This window comes from Scyliorhinus torazame, chromosome 21, assembly GCF_047496885.1.
Source record: "Scyliorhinus torazame isolate Kashiwa2021f chromosome 21, sScyTor2.1, whole genome shotgun sequence".
NCBI lineage: Eukaryota > Metazoa > Chordata > Chondrichthyes > Carcharhiniformes > Scyliorhinidae > Scyliorhinus > Scyliorhinus torazame.
The window spans coordinates 97,222,114-97,237,935 of NC_092727.1; the positions used below are offsets into that span (position 1 = coordinate 97,222,114).

The following is a 15,822-nucleotide window of genomic DNA, read 5'->3' on the forward strand; positions in this document are numbered from 1 at the left end:
ACAGCAGGAGGCCATTCAGGCCAACGGGTCTGCACTGACTCTCTGAAATAGCACCCTCCCTAAACCCATTCCCCCACCCTATCCCTGTAACCCCACCTAACCTGCACATCTTTGGACATTACGGGGCAATTTTTAGCCTGGCCAATCCACCTAACCTGCACATCTTTGGACTTTGGGAGGAAACCCATCAGGCACAGGGATAAAGTGTAAACTCCACACAGACAGTCACCCGAGGCTGGAATTGAACCCGTCTCCATGGCACTGCAGCAGTGCTAGCCACTGTGCCACCGTGCTGCTCATAAATTCCCCTCAACCACATTTTAAAATCCAGGGTGCACCATAGACATCAGAGAACCCTCCAGCACAGGAGCTTTTCAGGCCGTCGTGCCTGTGACAGCTGTTTGAAAACGTTATCCAAATACTCCATTTCCTTTCTCCTCAACTTCCCCCCCCCCCACCAACCCCCCCTTTTCAAGTGTACACCCAGTTCCCGTTTGGATCTTACAGCGGAATCTGCTTCTACCACTCTTTCAGGCAGTGCATTCTACCTCATAATAACAAGCTGTGTGAAATAAATCGTCCTCATCTCCGCTCTGGTTCACTTGACAACTATCTTACATGTGTGTCTTTCATTTAGTGACTCTTTTGGCAATGGAAACAGTTTCTCCTCACTTACTCTATCAAAACACTTAAGGATCTTGAAAGCTTTTATGCTTTTAGTAAATCAAACCTTGATATCCTCACATGTTAGAACAGCTTCTCCAGACTCCCCCCATTACTTTTTTTGTATTATTATTTTTTTATAAATTTAGAGTACCCAATTCATTCTTTCCAATTAAGGGGCAATTTAGCGTGTTCAATCCACCTACCTTGCATATCTTTGGGTTGAGGGGGCGAAACCCACGCAAACACGGGGAGAATGTGTAAACTCCACACGGACAGTGACCCAGAGCCGGGATCGAACCTGGGACTTCGGCGCCGTGAGACTGCAGTGCTACCACTGCGCCACCGTGCTGCCCTGACTCCCCCCATTACTAACGTCCCTCATCACAGGTAGCATAGTACCCGACTATGTATTATAAATGCATTTTCCACAGCGGCACAGTGGCTAGCACTGCTGCCTCACGCCGCCAGAGACCCGGGTCACTGTCCGTGTGGAGTTTGCACATTCTCCTCATGTCTACGTGAGTCCCACCCCCACAACCCAAAGATGTGCAGGGTAGGCGGATTGGCCACGCCAAATTGCCCCTTAAATTGGAAAAATTAAAAAATAAACGTATTTTCCAAGACCCTTGCCACGTACCGTACTTACATAAGCTAAAGATGTTGGAATGTAAGGTGTCTCACCGTTAGGAATTCCGTTCCAAAATCAAACATTCTCACAGACAATTCTTGATTCCCTAACTGATTAAAAATCTCTCTATCTCAGCCTTGAACATACTGAACCAACCAGCCTCGCCAGCCCTCTGCAGTGAAGAATTCCACAGATTCACTATCCTCGAGAGAAGAATTTCCTCCTCATCTCTGTCTTAAATGGGAGACCCCTTACTCTGAGATTATGCCCTCTGGTCCTCGACTCTCCCGCAAGGGGAAACAACCTCTCACTATCCACCCTGTCAAGCCCCCTGAGAATGTTATATATCTCAATAAGGTCGCTGCTCTAAATGCTAATGAGTACAGGCCCAACCTTTCCTCATTACGAAATCCCTCCATACACTGGATGAACCAAGTAAACCTTCTCTGGACTGCTTCCAATGCCAGTATATCTCTCCTTAGATAAGGGGACCAAAACTGTTTACAGTATCATCAGGTGACATGGATACTGGGCAGCATAGATAGTGGACTATGGAAATAAAATAGATTGTAAAGTATTCAGGAAAAAGTTTGAGATGACATGGATGTCGTTAGCCTAACATGAAAAGAAAGATGTCAGTGCAAGGAAATGCGGATGACGGGATGGTGCGGTCAGCAGTCAGTGCCTGAAGCTGTCGATAGTGAGGTAGTGTGAGTGGCAATCGGTATTGGAAAGGTGTGAAAGGCTACTGGGGGAATGACGTATGAAGCAAAAAGGTCCTGCAGTGCTGGCCAGCTTGAGGTGATGTAAATAGATTTAAAGATCATATTAAATCTGATCCAGGACAGTTGCTGAAGAAAAATCCACCCCATGAACCCATGAACTAGGTCAATAGGAAGAATGTTGGTTCTGGAATTAGGTATAACTCTTCTAATGTCAACATGTCCATCTTTGCAGATGCAGGAAGCCCAGCACCAGCTGACAACGATGATCCCCTCAAAAGAACCGGAAAACCATTTGGAGGTTTAATCCGGGATATCAAGCGCCGCCATCCCAAATACCTGAGTGACATCAAGGATGCCCTGAATACTCAGTGCCTGGCTACAATTATTTTCATTTATTTTGCGGCTCTATCTCCTGCTATCACCTTTGGTGGTCTCCTTGGTATGAAATTATTATGAGAATTATTTTTCATCCTTTCAGGAATTAAAAAACAGGTCACGGAAGCAATTTGTTTTTAATGAAAGTGCTTTGCTTTACCTAAAGCATCTGGTGATGATGTATTCAACTGATAACTCCTTTAACAATGATGGATTGAGTAACTATGGGTGCGATTTAATCACCGCGTTGAGCCGTGTTGGCGCGGATCAGGGCATGCCGGGTGAATAGCAGGAAAGGCCAAAATCGAGATCGCACCTAGCGTGAACCATTTCGTAATTCACCCGGCCTGCTCCCGATGACGAATTCCGGATCTCGCCCAAAGATGGCGAGAATATCATTGGATTGGATTTTGTTCATTGTCACGTGTACCGAGGTACAGTGAAAAGTATTTTTCTGCGAGAAGCTCAACACATCATTAATTACGTGAAAGGGAAAGGAAATAAAAGAAAATGCATACTAAAAGATTCGAACGATTGTGAGATAGGCAAAAAGAGGATCTGTTAGGGAGAGCTCGCAGAGAGTCGCCACGCTCCAGCGCCACCTTGTGCTCATCTCCCCTCATTTGCATTCCTTTCAATCTCATGAGTGAGATTGAAGTCGAAAGTAGTGGCCTCTCGAGAATTACCCGACTCCCCAGCGAGAAATCATGCAAGCATTGTTTAGTGCTCCTTTTTAAAAATATGAAGCTGGAGCAATGGCTTCTGAGCGGGAGTGGGGAGATGCGTAGCCATTTTCATTTTCTGCCTTGCAGCTCAAGGGCACCTGAACTTCTGTCACAGTGCTCAAGGGGAATGGTGTGGTGGGGGGGGGGGGGTCCCCTCAGTGTTTGGGTTTGTTCAGAGGGCTGAAGTGTTCTAGGTATGGGGTCATTCCTGAACTGGGGGCGGGGTGGGTGGGTGAGAGGGTTTGCACCTGTGAGGCCTTCAAACCATCTTTAAATATTGTGGAGACCCATAACAAGGGCAACCACGTTTGCAGTTTGGGTCTGTCCTACCAAACACTTCCAGGACAGGGCCCTGCTGCGGTTTGTATCCTAAGATTCAATTTCACCCCCTTTGACAGTGAGCAGCCTCTAGCTTCACAGCTGAAGGCTTTTTCAAATGAAGAATTAGCATTGTTAGTTGTCTTAGCACTTCACACTCTTAACTCTTAAGTGCCTCCTTGAGCGTACACGTGACATATCTCAGAGGATAATTAGTGCATAGCACGTCACGCAAACTCTGATGCCTGAACAGTGTGCCTGAACTCTAAGAGCGCCAGCACCATCGAGGCAGCTGTCAACAACAAGAATGGCAGATGCAGTATGATTTGGAGAAATGCGAGGTTATCCACTTTGGTAGCAAAAATGAGAAGGCAGGCTATTGTCTGAATGGCCATAAATTAGGAGAGGGAAATGTGCAACAAGATCTGAGTGTTCTCGTACACCAGTCACTGAGGGTAAGCATGCAGGAACAGTAGGCAATAAAGAAGGCAAACAGTATGTTGGCCTTCATAGCGAGAGTATTCGAGAACAGGGATATCTTGCTGCAATTATATAGGCCCTTTGTGAGGCCACACCTGGAATATTGTGTGCAGTTGTGATCTCCTTATCTGAGGAAGGATGTTTTTGTTCTAGAGGGAGTGCAGCGAAGTTTACCAGACTGATTTCTGGGATGGCGAGACTGACCTATGAGGAGAGATTAAATCAGTTAGGATTGTATTCACTAGCGTTCAGAAGAATGAGGGGGGATTTCATAGAAACATATAAAATTCTAACAGGACTAGACGCAGGAAGGATAACCCCGATGGTAAGTGTGTTCAGAACCAGGGGTCACGATCTGAGAATGTAACACCTGATGCATGTGAAGCCTCTACACGTTAATCAGCATAGTGTTCATCTTCATCTGGGACATGTCCCTCATCGACTGGGACATGTTGTCGAGCCCCTCAAACATGTTCATCGCAGACTGAGCCATGCCTTGGGTCCCACCACTCAAGATGCAGTTTTCCGCTCAGGTCGCCATCCTAGCAGGGTTGGCCAGTGTGTCACATTTTGCCAGCACCTTCTCCTGCGCCCAAAGCCTTTGGGACTCCTCCAATTGGTTTTCGAGTCATTGGAATTCCGCTGACACCCCCCCCCCTCCCCCTGCAGTCTTTGATGAGCGGCGAGAAGCCTTGGCAGACATCCAGGCTCTTGCCCACCACCTGCATCAGCTTTGGGAGAATATTGTCCAGAGCCTCGGCATCTGACTGGGACACATGGGATCCAGCAGACCTCCGACTGCTGACTCTCTTGGATGTTCCTGCCTCCAACTGATGTGCATCAGCAGCTGTGCTCACCAGATTGTGCCCCAGAAGCCTGTCCACTAATGTTGCCCACCGAGGTGTGTGGCTCTGTGATGGTGGAAGATTGGGGTGACAGCTGTGATGCCTTGATGGTGATCTTATTGGGTCTTTCTTCCAAGGTAGTCTCTTGGGCGGGAAGGCGGGGAAAAACTCCGGATGACCCAACCTCATCAGATGGAGATCCTGCGAGTCAATGGACATGTGGTCAGTGAGAGGAAAGGATAATTTTGTCTGATATGAATAACTCACTTGTGACTGGTCATCTGGGCAAAGGGACAATGGATCCTCATCTCTGTGGCACAGGCCAACCTTGCTGTTGGTGACTGCCCTCTCCTCTGACAACCCTGCAATTTCCAGGGCCTGTTCCTCATTGGAGGTGAGGACCCAGATCTCTGGCATCCCGCCAATCCCCAGTCCCCCCCCCCCCCCCCCGCCCACATACAGCCACCCTCCCCCCGCTCCCCCGTCTCAGCCCTTTCCCACTTATTATGGGCTATTTTCTCCTGTGGGGCAAAGAGAGGACATTGTGAGCCACACACTTGATGGATCAGAAGGGGTCTATAAGCAGGTGGCATGTGTGGGCACTGCACCTGGACATGAAGAGGCTGTGCTGGTGGATGCCAGGGAGTTCTAAGGAACAAGCACGAAGATCAGATGTGGGGATGGTGCGATGCGTCAGCCAGTGATTTGTGGGGGGGCATGTTAGGAAAGTTGAGGGGTGGCAGGCGGAACGGGGGACAGGAAAGAAGTGGGAACGTACCCTTGCAGCTCGGTGGAAGTCATTGGTCTTCTTCCGACACTGAATGGCAATCCTCTTGGTCATGCTACCTGAACTGACAGCCGCCTCTGCCTCCCAGGCGGCATTGCTCACTGTGCTGCTGGTCCTCTGTTTCCCCCCCCCCCTCTCCCTCCCCCCCAGGGGACCAGGGCCTGTCTCTCATCTACGGCGTTGAGAAGCCTGGCCAGGTTAGCATCGCCAAAATGAGGAGCAGGTCCACACACTACCATGCTTGTTGTTGACTGGGAGTGAGTGGTGAGGGAGCATTTAAAAGCAGCTCCCCCTCGTTAGCAGCAAGAAGCTCAGGCACGAGTCAGGCGAATCAAACAGTGAGGGAATTAGAGATAGCAAGAAGCTCGTGGGGGCTCATTTTTGGCAGAGTGCCGTTGAATATGGGCCGCGATCTCACCGATGCGGCTGTCAAGAAACAACCCGCCAAACGCGCCCAAAATGACACTTCAAAATGTTTCTGTAAAATCGCACCCTATATATATTATATAGAAAACAAGACAGAATTGAATGCAATATATAGCATCATTAAACGTCTCCAAATAGTAAAATTACTGTCCCATTGCAGAGTGACACAGACTACACCCACGTAGAATAATTCAAATCTCAAATGATACGACAACACCATCTTATCCTTCTCAGAAGCTTGATTTTATCTTTTCTTTCACCATTTTCCCCTCAACAAGCTCCAACTTTTTATAATGTTCAAATCTTGTCAAGGACTTGAATCCCACTTCCGTATCTGTGGAGCTTAATCTAAGGTCCCTATCTCATTCCAGGTACGGAAAAGGCTTATATAAGTTATTCTTTACCTTTAGCTTCGACACTCTGACTATTTTTAACAAGCTCGACACCATCTAATTGCTGCTTCTTGATTTACCAAGCCTTCGCTCTACTTTATTTTCCCCATATTGGTGGTTCTCTGCATAATGGACTTTAGCCCTTTCCCTCGGTTTCTCAATTTTAACAAGCACACAACTAGAAACTATCGCAATCTGAGTGACAAATTGATACATGGAACCTAACTATATCCACCCAGAGGCACAGACCTCATTAAGTAATGTTAACCCTTAGCTTTGTTTCTTGAGCTGGCCTCATTGGACTTCATTAATTATTTATTCCAGTTAATTGATTTATGATAAAGGATGCTAAAATTAGACTTAGCAACTAAAATGTGAAAGGGCTGAACTTTCTAATAAAAAAGCAGGGGTGTCTCCCAAATGTTATCATTTGAAATGTAAATAGGGCAAATGGAACTCAGTATTACGCGTGTAGAGCAAAGGCATTTAATTCAGTTCTGCATAATATCAACGCCAAACATTTATGTTGATTCCTTGCCATGTAATTCTAACTGTATTTCCACCCTTTCTGTGTGGTTATGCCTAACTACTGTCACTTTTGTGTGCAGAGGAGAAGACAAAAGGTTTAATGGGTGTTTCTGAGCTGATTGTTTCAACGGCAATTCAAGGAGTCATCTTCTGCCTAATTGGTGCACAGCCCCTCCTCGTGTTGGGTTTCTCGGGTCCTCTCTTAGTGTTTGAAGAAGCTTTTTATAGTGTAAGTCTCAAGGCTCTTCTTGTTGTAAATTTAGTCCTCTATTTTCACAAAGTTTGTAAAAATGTTGTAACTGTGCTGAACCACAATGGCATGACACTGGATTGTACACTGTCTGCTTCCCAAACTTGCACATTAAGTATTTACAAACAGACTCAATTGGATAATGTTGATAAAATGCTTGAGTAGCTTTGGCAGTATTGGAAATGTGGATGGACAAAATAATCTATGCCCTTTGGGACTGCAAATAGAATATCCCTGTGCAAAGGTTCCATTGCCTGTGTGTTGTGTCTGCACGCACAATCCAGGAATGTATGTTTTAGAAACTCCAACTGTTAGTACTGAACCTTGAGCCTTATTCTCATAGAATTTACAGTGCAGAAGGAGGCCATTCAGCCCATCGTGTCTGCACCGGCTCTTGGAAAGAGCATCCTACTTAAGCCCTGTCCCCGTAACCCTGCAACCGCATCTAACCTAATTTAGCATGGCCAATCCACCTAACCTGCACATCTTTGGACTGTGGGAGGAAACCGGAGCACCCGGAGGAAACCCACCCAGACACGGGGAGAATGTGCAGACTCTGCACAGACAGTGACGCAAGCAGGAATCGAACCTTGGACCCTGGCACTGTTATACCATAGTGCTAACCACTGTGCTGCCATGCTGCCCGGTAATTCTGAACCACATGAATGAACGCTATGGATGTGTATATGCTTGGAACTCCTGACATGGTGCAACGTATATCGGCCATCTGCCGTATTTATTGTTGCTCTATTCACATGAAGCGCCGGCTATGCAGCTGTAACTTAACGGTCATGCCTTCACCTTATCGGTAAATATGTAGACAGTTCCAGCCGGGTGGTGTGCACAGCTTTACAGAAATTCATAAACTGACTGAATGGTACTAATAGGTTGCAGCTCTTAGACAGTATCTGTGTTACACTGAATAATGTTTCATCACAAAATTCCTGTGTTAAGAACAATTGTGACTCTGAAATACTAAATGTATTCATTTGAAATCATGAACTCAAAACCCTTCTCTTCTAGTTCAGTGACCAACTTAATTTTGATTACCTAACTGGCCGGGTTTGGATCGGATTCTGGTTGATCATCATTGTCACCCTTCTTGTTGCCTTTGAAGGCAGCTTCTTGGTTCGGTTCATTTCCCGATTCACGCAGGAAATTTTCTCCATCTTAATCTCCCTCATTTTCATCTATGAGACCTTCAACAAGCTGTTCAAGGTGCGTATAAACAAATTAAACCATATAAGGTGGAGGCCAACTGGATAAATGAATCTTGACATTAATAGAATGAGTCTGAAGTGGGCATTAACAAACAGGGAGGCTGAGAGAAAAACCAAAGCAGAAAATAATTGCCTGAGAGCCACAGGAACAGCGAGTGAGCTTGCAAGCAGCATTGACAAGAGTGTGTGAAAATGAGATTGGCATAGTATGTGTTGGAATGACACTGCCAGAGGCCCCGTGAAAGGGACACTGATAGAATGTATTTGGGGAATTCTAACAGAGCATTGGTAGTTATGTTAGAGTCCTAACATACACTTGACATGAGGCTGTATCCAAATGAAAAAGCCAGGCATGGGCAGCAGAGTGGATACATTTTTGAACTCATGCTATTGATAACATATGACAATGTTGTCATGGTGCAATATTCCAAGGATATTTGCAGAAAGAAAACTGAACAATGATCAGGAGATTGGGAAGTGGCAGAGATGGTGAACCTGCTTGGGAATGATTTATAATACTTCAAGAATCTGAAATCATAACTGGCTTGTGATCGTTGTACAGTGACAGCTGTAAGGAACTGGAGTTGAGCAATTCTAATAATAATAAGTGCATTAAGAATAAAAACATGAGCAAGTAAGAATAAAGATTACAAGAAGTGAAAAATACTCATGGAGTCATAGAGTTTAAAGCACATCGTTTCTGTGTGGACCATTAAGCACCTATGTATTCTCAGCACATTTTCCAGCACTTGGTCAGTAGCCTTGTATGCGTTTCAAGTGCTCATCTAAATGCATCTTAAATAATGTGACTGTTCCCACCTCTACCATCTTTTCAGGCAGTGAGTTCCTGAGTCCCACTATCCTCTGAGTAAAAAGGTTTTTCCTCAAAATCCCTCTAAATCCCCTGCTCCTTACCTTAAATCTATGCCCCCTGGTTAGTGACCTCTCTACTAAGGGGAAAGGTTTCTTCCTATCCACCCTATCTATGTCCCTCATAATTTTGCGCACCTCAAATAGGTCTCCCCTCAGCCTTCTCTGCTCTAAGGAAAACAACCCCAGCCTAGGCACCCTCTCTTCAGCCGAATTGCTCCAGCCCAGCAACATCCTGGTGAATCTCCTCTGCACCCTCTCTAGTGCAATCACATCCTTCCGATAGTGCGGCACGCAATATTCTATCTGTGGCCTGATGTGCGTTTTATACATTTCCATCATAACCTCTCTGTTCTTACATTTTATGCCTCAGTTAATAATGGCAAATATCTCATATGTCTTCTTAACCACCTTATCTACCTTTCCTGCTGCCTTCAGGGATCTTTGGACATGTACCCCAAAGTCCCTCTGTACTTCCTAATGTCCTACCATTCATTCTGTATTACCTTGCCGTGTTAGTCTTTCCAAAATGCATCGCCTCACACTTTGGAAGGTTAAATTCCATTTGCCACTGTTCTGTGCATCTGACCAGTCCGTCTCGATCATTCTGGTAATCTAAGGCTATTTACCTCACCACCAATTTCCGTAGCATCTGCAAACTTACTGATCATGCCTCCCAAATTAATGTCTAGATCACTATTATATATTGCAAACAAGGGAGCAGGCACTGATCCCTGCAGAACACCACTGGACACAGGCTTTCAGTTACAAACGCAACCTATGACCATCACCCACTGCTCCTGTCATTAAGCCAATTTTGTATCCAATCTGCCAAATTGCCCTAGATCCAATGGGCCTTTTACTATCTTGATCAGTCTCCTTGTGGGACCTAGTCAAAAGCCTTAATGAAGTCCATGTAGCCTATATCAACTGCATTCCCCTCATCTCCACACCTAGTCACCTCAGTGAAAAATTCAGTCAGGTTTGTTAGACATGATCTCCCCTTGACAAAGCCATGCTGATTATCCTTGATTAATCCTTGACTCTCCAAGTGGAGATTAATTCTGACCCTTTTCCCAATAATTTCCTTACCACTGATGTTAGACTCACTGGACTGAAGTTACCTGTTTTTTCCTTACTTCCCTTCTTGAATAATGATACCACATTAGCTGTCCTCCAATTCTCTGGTACCTCTCCTGTTGCCAGAGAGGATTTAAAAATTAGCATCAGAGCCCCTGCAACCTCCTCCTTTGCCTAACACAGCAGCCTAGAATACATTTAACCTGGACCTGGGAATTTATCTTAATGCTAATCTGTTCAATTATATCACTACCCACCTCCCTGCTTTCTATACATGCATTGCCCTTCTCCATGATGAACGCAGATGCAAAATACTAATTTAATATCTCATCATCGTCTTTTGGCTCCACACAGATTGTCACTTTGGTCCCTAATGGGCCCTACTCTTCCCTTGGTTAGCTTCTTGCCCTTAAGATAATGATAAATACCTTGGGATTTTCCTTTACTTTGCCTGCCAATGTTTTTTCATGCCCCCTCTTCACTCTCCTAATTTATTTTTTAAGTACCCTCCTGCACTTCCTAAAATCCTCTGGGTAATTTATCTTCTTTCACTGTTAATAAATAATGTTTGATAAAATATTGAGGGGTGATTTTAACCTTGTCTGTCTGGCAGTAACTAGTCAAATGAACAGTTCGAATCACCCATGGCAATCACCTGGCAATGCGCCCCCACCAACCGCATACGCTATGATTTTAACAGGCACTTCAGGGTAGGTAAGAAGGACATTTCTTGGAAACCAGCTGGGTCCTGCTTTACGCAAATGCAGGTTTGGCTTCAATGGCATGATCAAGGGCCAACTTTTACTTTGAGTTTGGCTTTCTTGGTGGGCCAACGTGGCATGAAGAAGGGCCAGGAAGGAAAGAGATTTTAAAAAGTATATCCTCCTCCAGATAACATGCCCTAAGAGGGTCTTGGCAACCATGGATGTCCACTGACAAAGTGCTGCTAGGTCCGACTTTCTGCAATATGGCTGACAGGAAACATTCCTGTTGTTACCTCCTGTCATCAGGCACATTGGAAGGGTTTACAGGCTGATAATCAACCTGTTTGGCCACATTTTGAAATGCATTTTCCACAGCCATTAAGTTCCAGGATGGTACTTGAACCTGGAATTTATGGTCCAAAAGCAGGGACACTACCATTGCGCCACAAGTTGTCCTGTAAAAAGTACATCATTTTGCTTTACATTACTTTCCTTGTGAGACCAGCTGCGGCTCCACACCGATTTTGGACCGAGAAGAGGTAGATGGGGTTAAAATCTCCTGGAACTCACATTGCCATTCAACATTGGGTTCAACAACTTTAGACTGTGATGTTTCTCCTCCGTCTTAACCCCTTATTTAAATCCCAAGCATTTTTGTCTCCATGCAAAAAACACTCCTTACCCTCCTCCCGCACCTGGTCATCTATCTCTTGTTCTTAAGTTTGCTGCACCTTTGTTGCAATCTCTCCCAGCTACAGTTTAGTAGCGAACAGACTCTCTCTCTCAGTTTTTTCTTTTTTTTAAAATCCTATTTTCTCCCCAATTAAGGGGCAATCTAGCGTTGCCAATCCACCTACCCTGCACATCTTTGGGTTGTAGGGGTGAGACCCACTCAGACACGGGGAGAATGTGCAAACTCCACACGGATAGTGACCCGGGCCAGGATCAAACTCAGGTCCTCGGCGCCATTAGGCAGCAGTGTTGACCACTGCGCCGCTGCACTGCCCTCGACTCTGTTTTTTCTGGCATTCTCTGTTTGTTATCACAGTCATTATAGTTTTCTCACCCTCCTCCACCCCACCTATTCAGTACACATTAAAATTGGGAGTTACCTTTTCATTATCAAAGATTAGTGCACCAAACGGAACAATTTTCATCTTTTCAAATGCATTGGGCTTTGGAGGTATTCCAGAAGAAGTCTGATAATAGAACTATTTGGTTGGTTTTCACGGATGCACCTGTCCTGCAGTCTTGTCCTAAATGGAATATAGAATTGGTGTGTAGACCACATGGGGATTAATTAATACTTGGTGGTTTTTGATTGCCTCCATTAATGCCAGCGCAGGCCAACAGTTGAAGAGATGAGGTGGTAAGTTGCAACGATTATCAGCATTCTCCAGCTGACTGGCTCCCACTGTCTTTCTCAAAGGATGGTCAGAGAAATTATTGAAAAGCTGTCATACTTTCCATTCAGAAAGGGAAAAAATACATTTAATGGCAAGCATTTGTTCTCCACTCATTTCTATGTTCTTTCAAACAGATTTTTAAGGCACACCCCTTGCTTAAAGCCTACAATCAAACAGAGAATAGCACAATCACAAACAATCCTGATGAAGCGCAGCCCAACACTGCTCTGCTGTCTCTTGTTCTCATGCTCGGGACCTTCGCTATTGCCTTTTCCTTAAGAAAATTGAAAACCAGCAAATTCTTTCCAGGAACAGTAAGTAACGCTACTAAAAATTAACTTTTCACAATTCCACTTGAATATAGGTTTCTGAGGAATGTGCTTACAGTCAACTCCATTTACATGCATGGTCAAGGTCTGTCTGAACGATCAGATGGACATGGAAAATGTGTATTCCATTTAGCACAATGGGCTAAACAGCTGGCTTGTAATGCATAACAAGGCCAGGAGTGCAGGTTCAATTCCTGTAACTGCCTCCCTGACAGGCGCCGGAATATGGCGACTAGGGGCTTTTCACAGTAACTTCATTGAAGCCTACTTGTGACAATAAGCGATTATTATTATTAATCTCTCTCTCTCAACCTTTCCCCACCCTGAGAGTGCATAGGTCAACCTTTCGTCTATTTCTGCAGCTAATTATTCCTGGGTCAGGTCGCTTGCCTGTCGTCAGGGTTTATAGTTTGACACTACATCAAACATAGCCACACTCACACAAATTAAGGGGCAATGACGCGTAGCCAATTCTGGGTTTCCTCCCGGTGCTCCAATTTCCTCCCACAGTCCAAAGATGTGCAGGTTAGATGGATTGGCCATGCTAAAATTGCCCTTTGGTGTCCAAAGATGTGTAGGTTAGATGGGGTTACGGGGATAGGATGAGGGGGTGGGCTTGGGTAGCATGCTCTTTCAGAGGGTCAGTGCAGTCTTGATAGACCGAATGGCCTCCTTCTGCGCTGTATGGATTCTATTCTTCTAATCCACCTAACCTGCACGTCTTTGGACTCTGGGAGGAAACTGGAGCACCCAGTGAAAACTCATGCAGACAAGGGGAGAACATGCAAACTCCACACAGACAGACCTCAGGCCGGAATCGAACCTAGGTCCCTGGCGATGTGAGGCAGCAGTGCTGACCATTGCGCCACCGTGTCGCCCAGTATTCCCATATGAAGCAGTTAAAATGCATACAAAGGTTATTGTTTTGGCCGGACAAACCAACAAATCTTCCGTATATGTTACTTTCCTTGGTACCTCACGTGCAACCAATTCCCTCCAGACTACCGGACCTGACTAATCTAAATGCTTCAGACCTCCCATAAAAACTCAATTCTTCAAACCCAACTGACCTTTCAGGCTTCACTGAGTGAACCTAACTCTCCAATCTGATGTGTTGGGTGTTCTGGATCACATACAGGTCACCAACACTTGAAATAGTGCAACACTATTTTATTGAATCATTAACTGTTTAAACATACTCAGACTGTGGGTTAATACGATACTAGCTTTAACTAAAGACCTTTGCCTTGACCTAACCAGTAAATGCACTCAGCACATGGTGAATGTCTGTGTTACAGGCTGTGAGCTCTGTCCGCCCAGCTAGCTGCAACTCGAATGAGCGGGAACTCTGATGCCCCCTGCCTTTATAGTGTGTGTGCTCTCACTGGTGATTGGCTGCGGTGTTGTGTGTGTTGACTGGTCCCACTGTGTGTCCATCAGTGTGTGTGTCTGCACCATGATATACTGGAGTATATTATGACATCCCCCCTTTTATAAAAAATGTACCTGCGTGGCAATAAATAGTGTGTGGTGAATGTTCCTGACTATGTGTGTGCGAAATATTTACAGGACTATGTACATGAAAACTAAGCTATTTACATGGGATGGTGCCTGGTGCAGAAAAAACAGTGTGTCACAAGAATAACGAGATGAACGCTATATACAAACCACTTGAACGATTAAACGGAAGAACAGAACAAATCAGAAATTCCATAAGTCCACAAAGTTCACAAATTAAGTCTCTGAGGTGGGCGACAAATTCTGGTTGACCGCCTCAAGGGTGGGTCGGGAGCCGCCAGCTGAGGAGCGGGCTGGACTGCGTCAGAGTGAGGAGGATGCAGAGTGACCGGAATCTCTGCATAGTCCAGGTCAGGGTCAACGGGAGGGTGTGGCAATGGTGGAGGATCACATAGTGAAGGCGGAACGAGACGAAGGGCACGTCGATTGCGGCGCAGAATGGAGCCATCCGGTAGATGAACCAGGAACGAGCGGGGGGGCCACCTGCCGAAGAACCACAGCGGTTGCAGACCAGCCACCGTCCGGAAGATGGATGCGGACGTTGTCATCTGGAGCCAGAGCAGGGAGTTCAGCTGCACGGGAGTCATGAGCCGCCTTGTGCTGTGCACGAGACAGCTGCATTCGTTGAAGGACCAGAACGTGGTCGAGGTCTGGGACATGAATGGACGGCACCGTCGTCCTCAGTGTGGGACCCATGAGCAGCTGGGCTGGCGACAGGCCAGTGGACAGTGGGGCCGAGCGATAGGCCAGCAAGGCGAGGTAGAAATCGGATCCAGCATCGGCAGCCTTGCAGAGGAGCCATTTGACTATATGGACTCCCTTCTCCACTTTGCCGTTGGATTGGGGGTACAGGGGACTGGATGTCACATGCACAAAGTTGTACCTCCTGGCAAAGTTGGACCATTCCTGGCTTGCGAAGCAGGGGCCATTGTCCGACATCATAGTGAATGGGATGCCATGTCGAGCAAAGGTGTCCTTACAGGCATGGATGACTGCAGACGATGTGATGTCGTGGAAACATACCACCTCCGGGTTGTTTGAAAAGTAGTCTACAATCAGGACATAGTCCCTGCCCAGCACGTGGAACAGGTCGATACCCACCTTGGTCCAAGGGGACGTGACCAACCCATGGGGCTTTAGGGTCTCACGTGGTTGGGCCGGCTGGAAGCGCTGACAAGTGTGGCAGTTGAGCACTGTGTTGGCTATGTCGTCATTGATGCTGGGCCAGTACACTGCCATTCGGGCCCGGCGGTGGCACTTTTCCACGCCAAGATAGCCCTCGTGTAGCTGTTCCAAGACGAGCTGGCGCATGCTATGCGGGTGACAATGCGGTCCAGTTTCAGGAGAACACCATCTACTACCGCCAGATCATCTCTGACGTTATAGAACTGCGGGCATTGGCCCTTGAGCCACCCGTCTGTTAGGTGGCGCATGACACGTTGTAGCAAAGGGTCAGCCGCCATCTCGTGGCAAATTTGGACAAGGCGTTCATCCGTGGCAGGTAGATTGGAGGCCATGAAGGCCACATGGGCGTCAACCTGGCAGACAAA

General features: G+C 46.2%; 1 protein-coding gene and 1 long non-coding RNA gene across 3 annotated transcripts in view; one reads left to right on the plus strand and one right to left on the minus strand.

The window, feature by feature from the left end:
* Positions 1–15,822, minus strand: part of LOC140398430 (uncharacterized) — a 202,117-nt gene that overhangs the window by 148,885 nt on the left and 37,410 nt on the right. The gene's annotated exons all lie outside the window — the stretch shown is intronic.
* The window catches only part of LOC140398427 (anion exchange protein 2-like), a 131,745-nt gene that overhangs the window by 72,277 nt on the left and 43,646 nt on the right, over positions 1–15,822 (plus strand). For both annotated transcript variants that reach the window (XM_072487103.1, XM_072487104.1), the window contains 4 exons: positions 2,252–2,458; positions 6,976–7,124; positions 8,169–8,363; positions 12,560–12,739. In XM_072487103.1, coding sequence (XP_072343204.1) covers positions 2,252–2,458; positions 6,976–7,124; positions 8,169–8,363; positions 12,560–12,739 — 731 coding nt within the window. The remainder of the gene's footprint in view (positions 1–2,251; positions 2,459–6,975; positions 7,125–8,168; positions 8,364–12,559; positions 12,740–15,822) is intronic.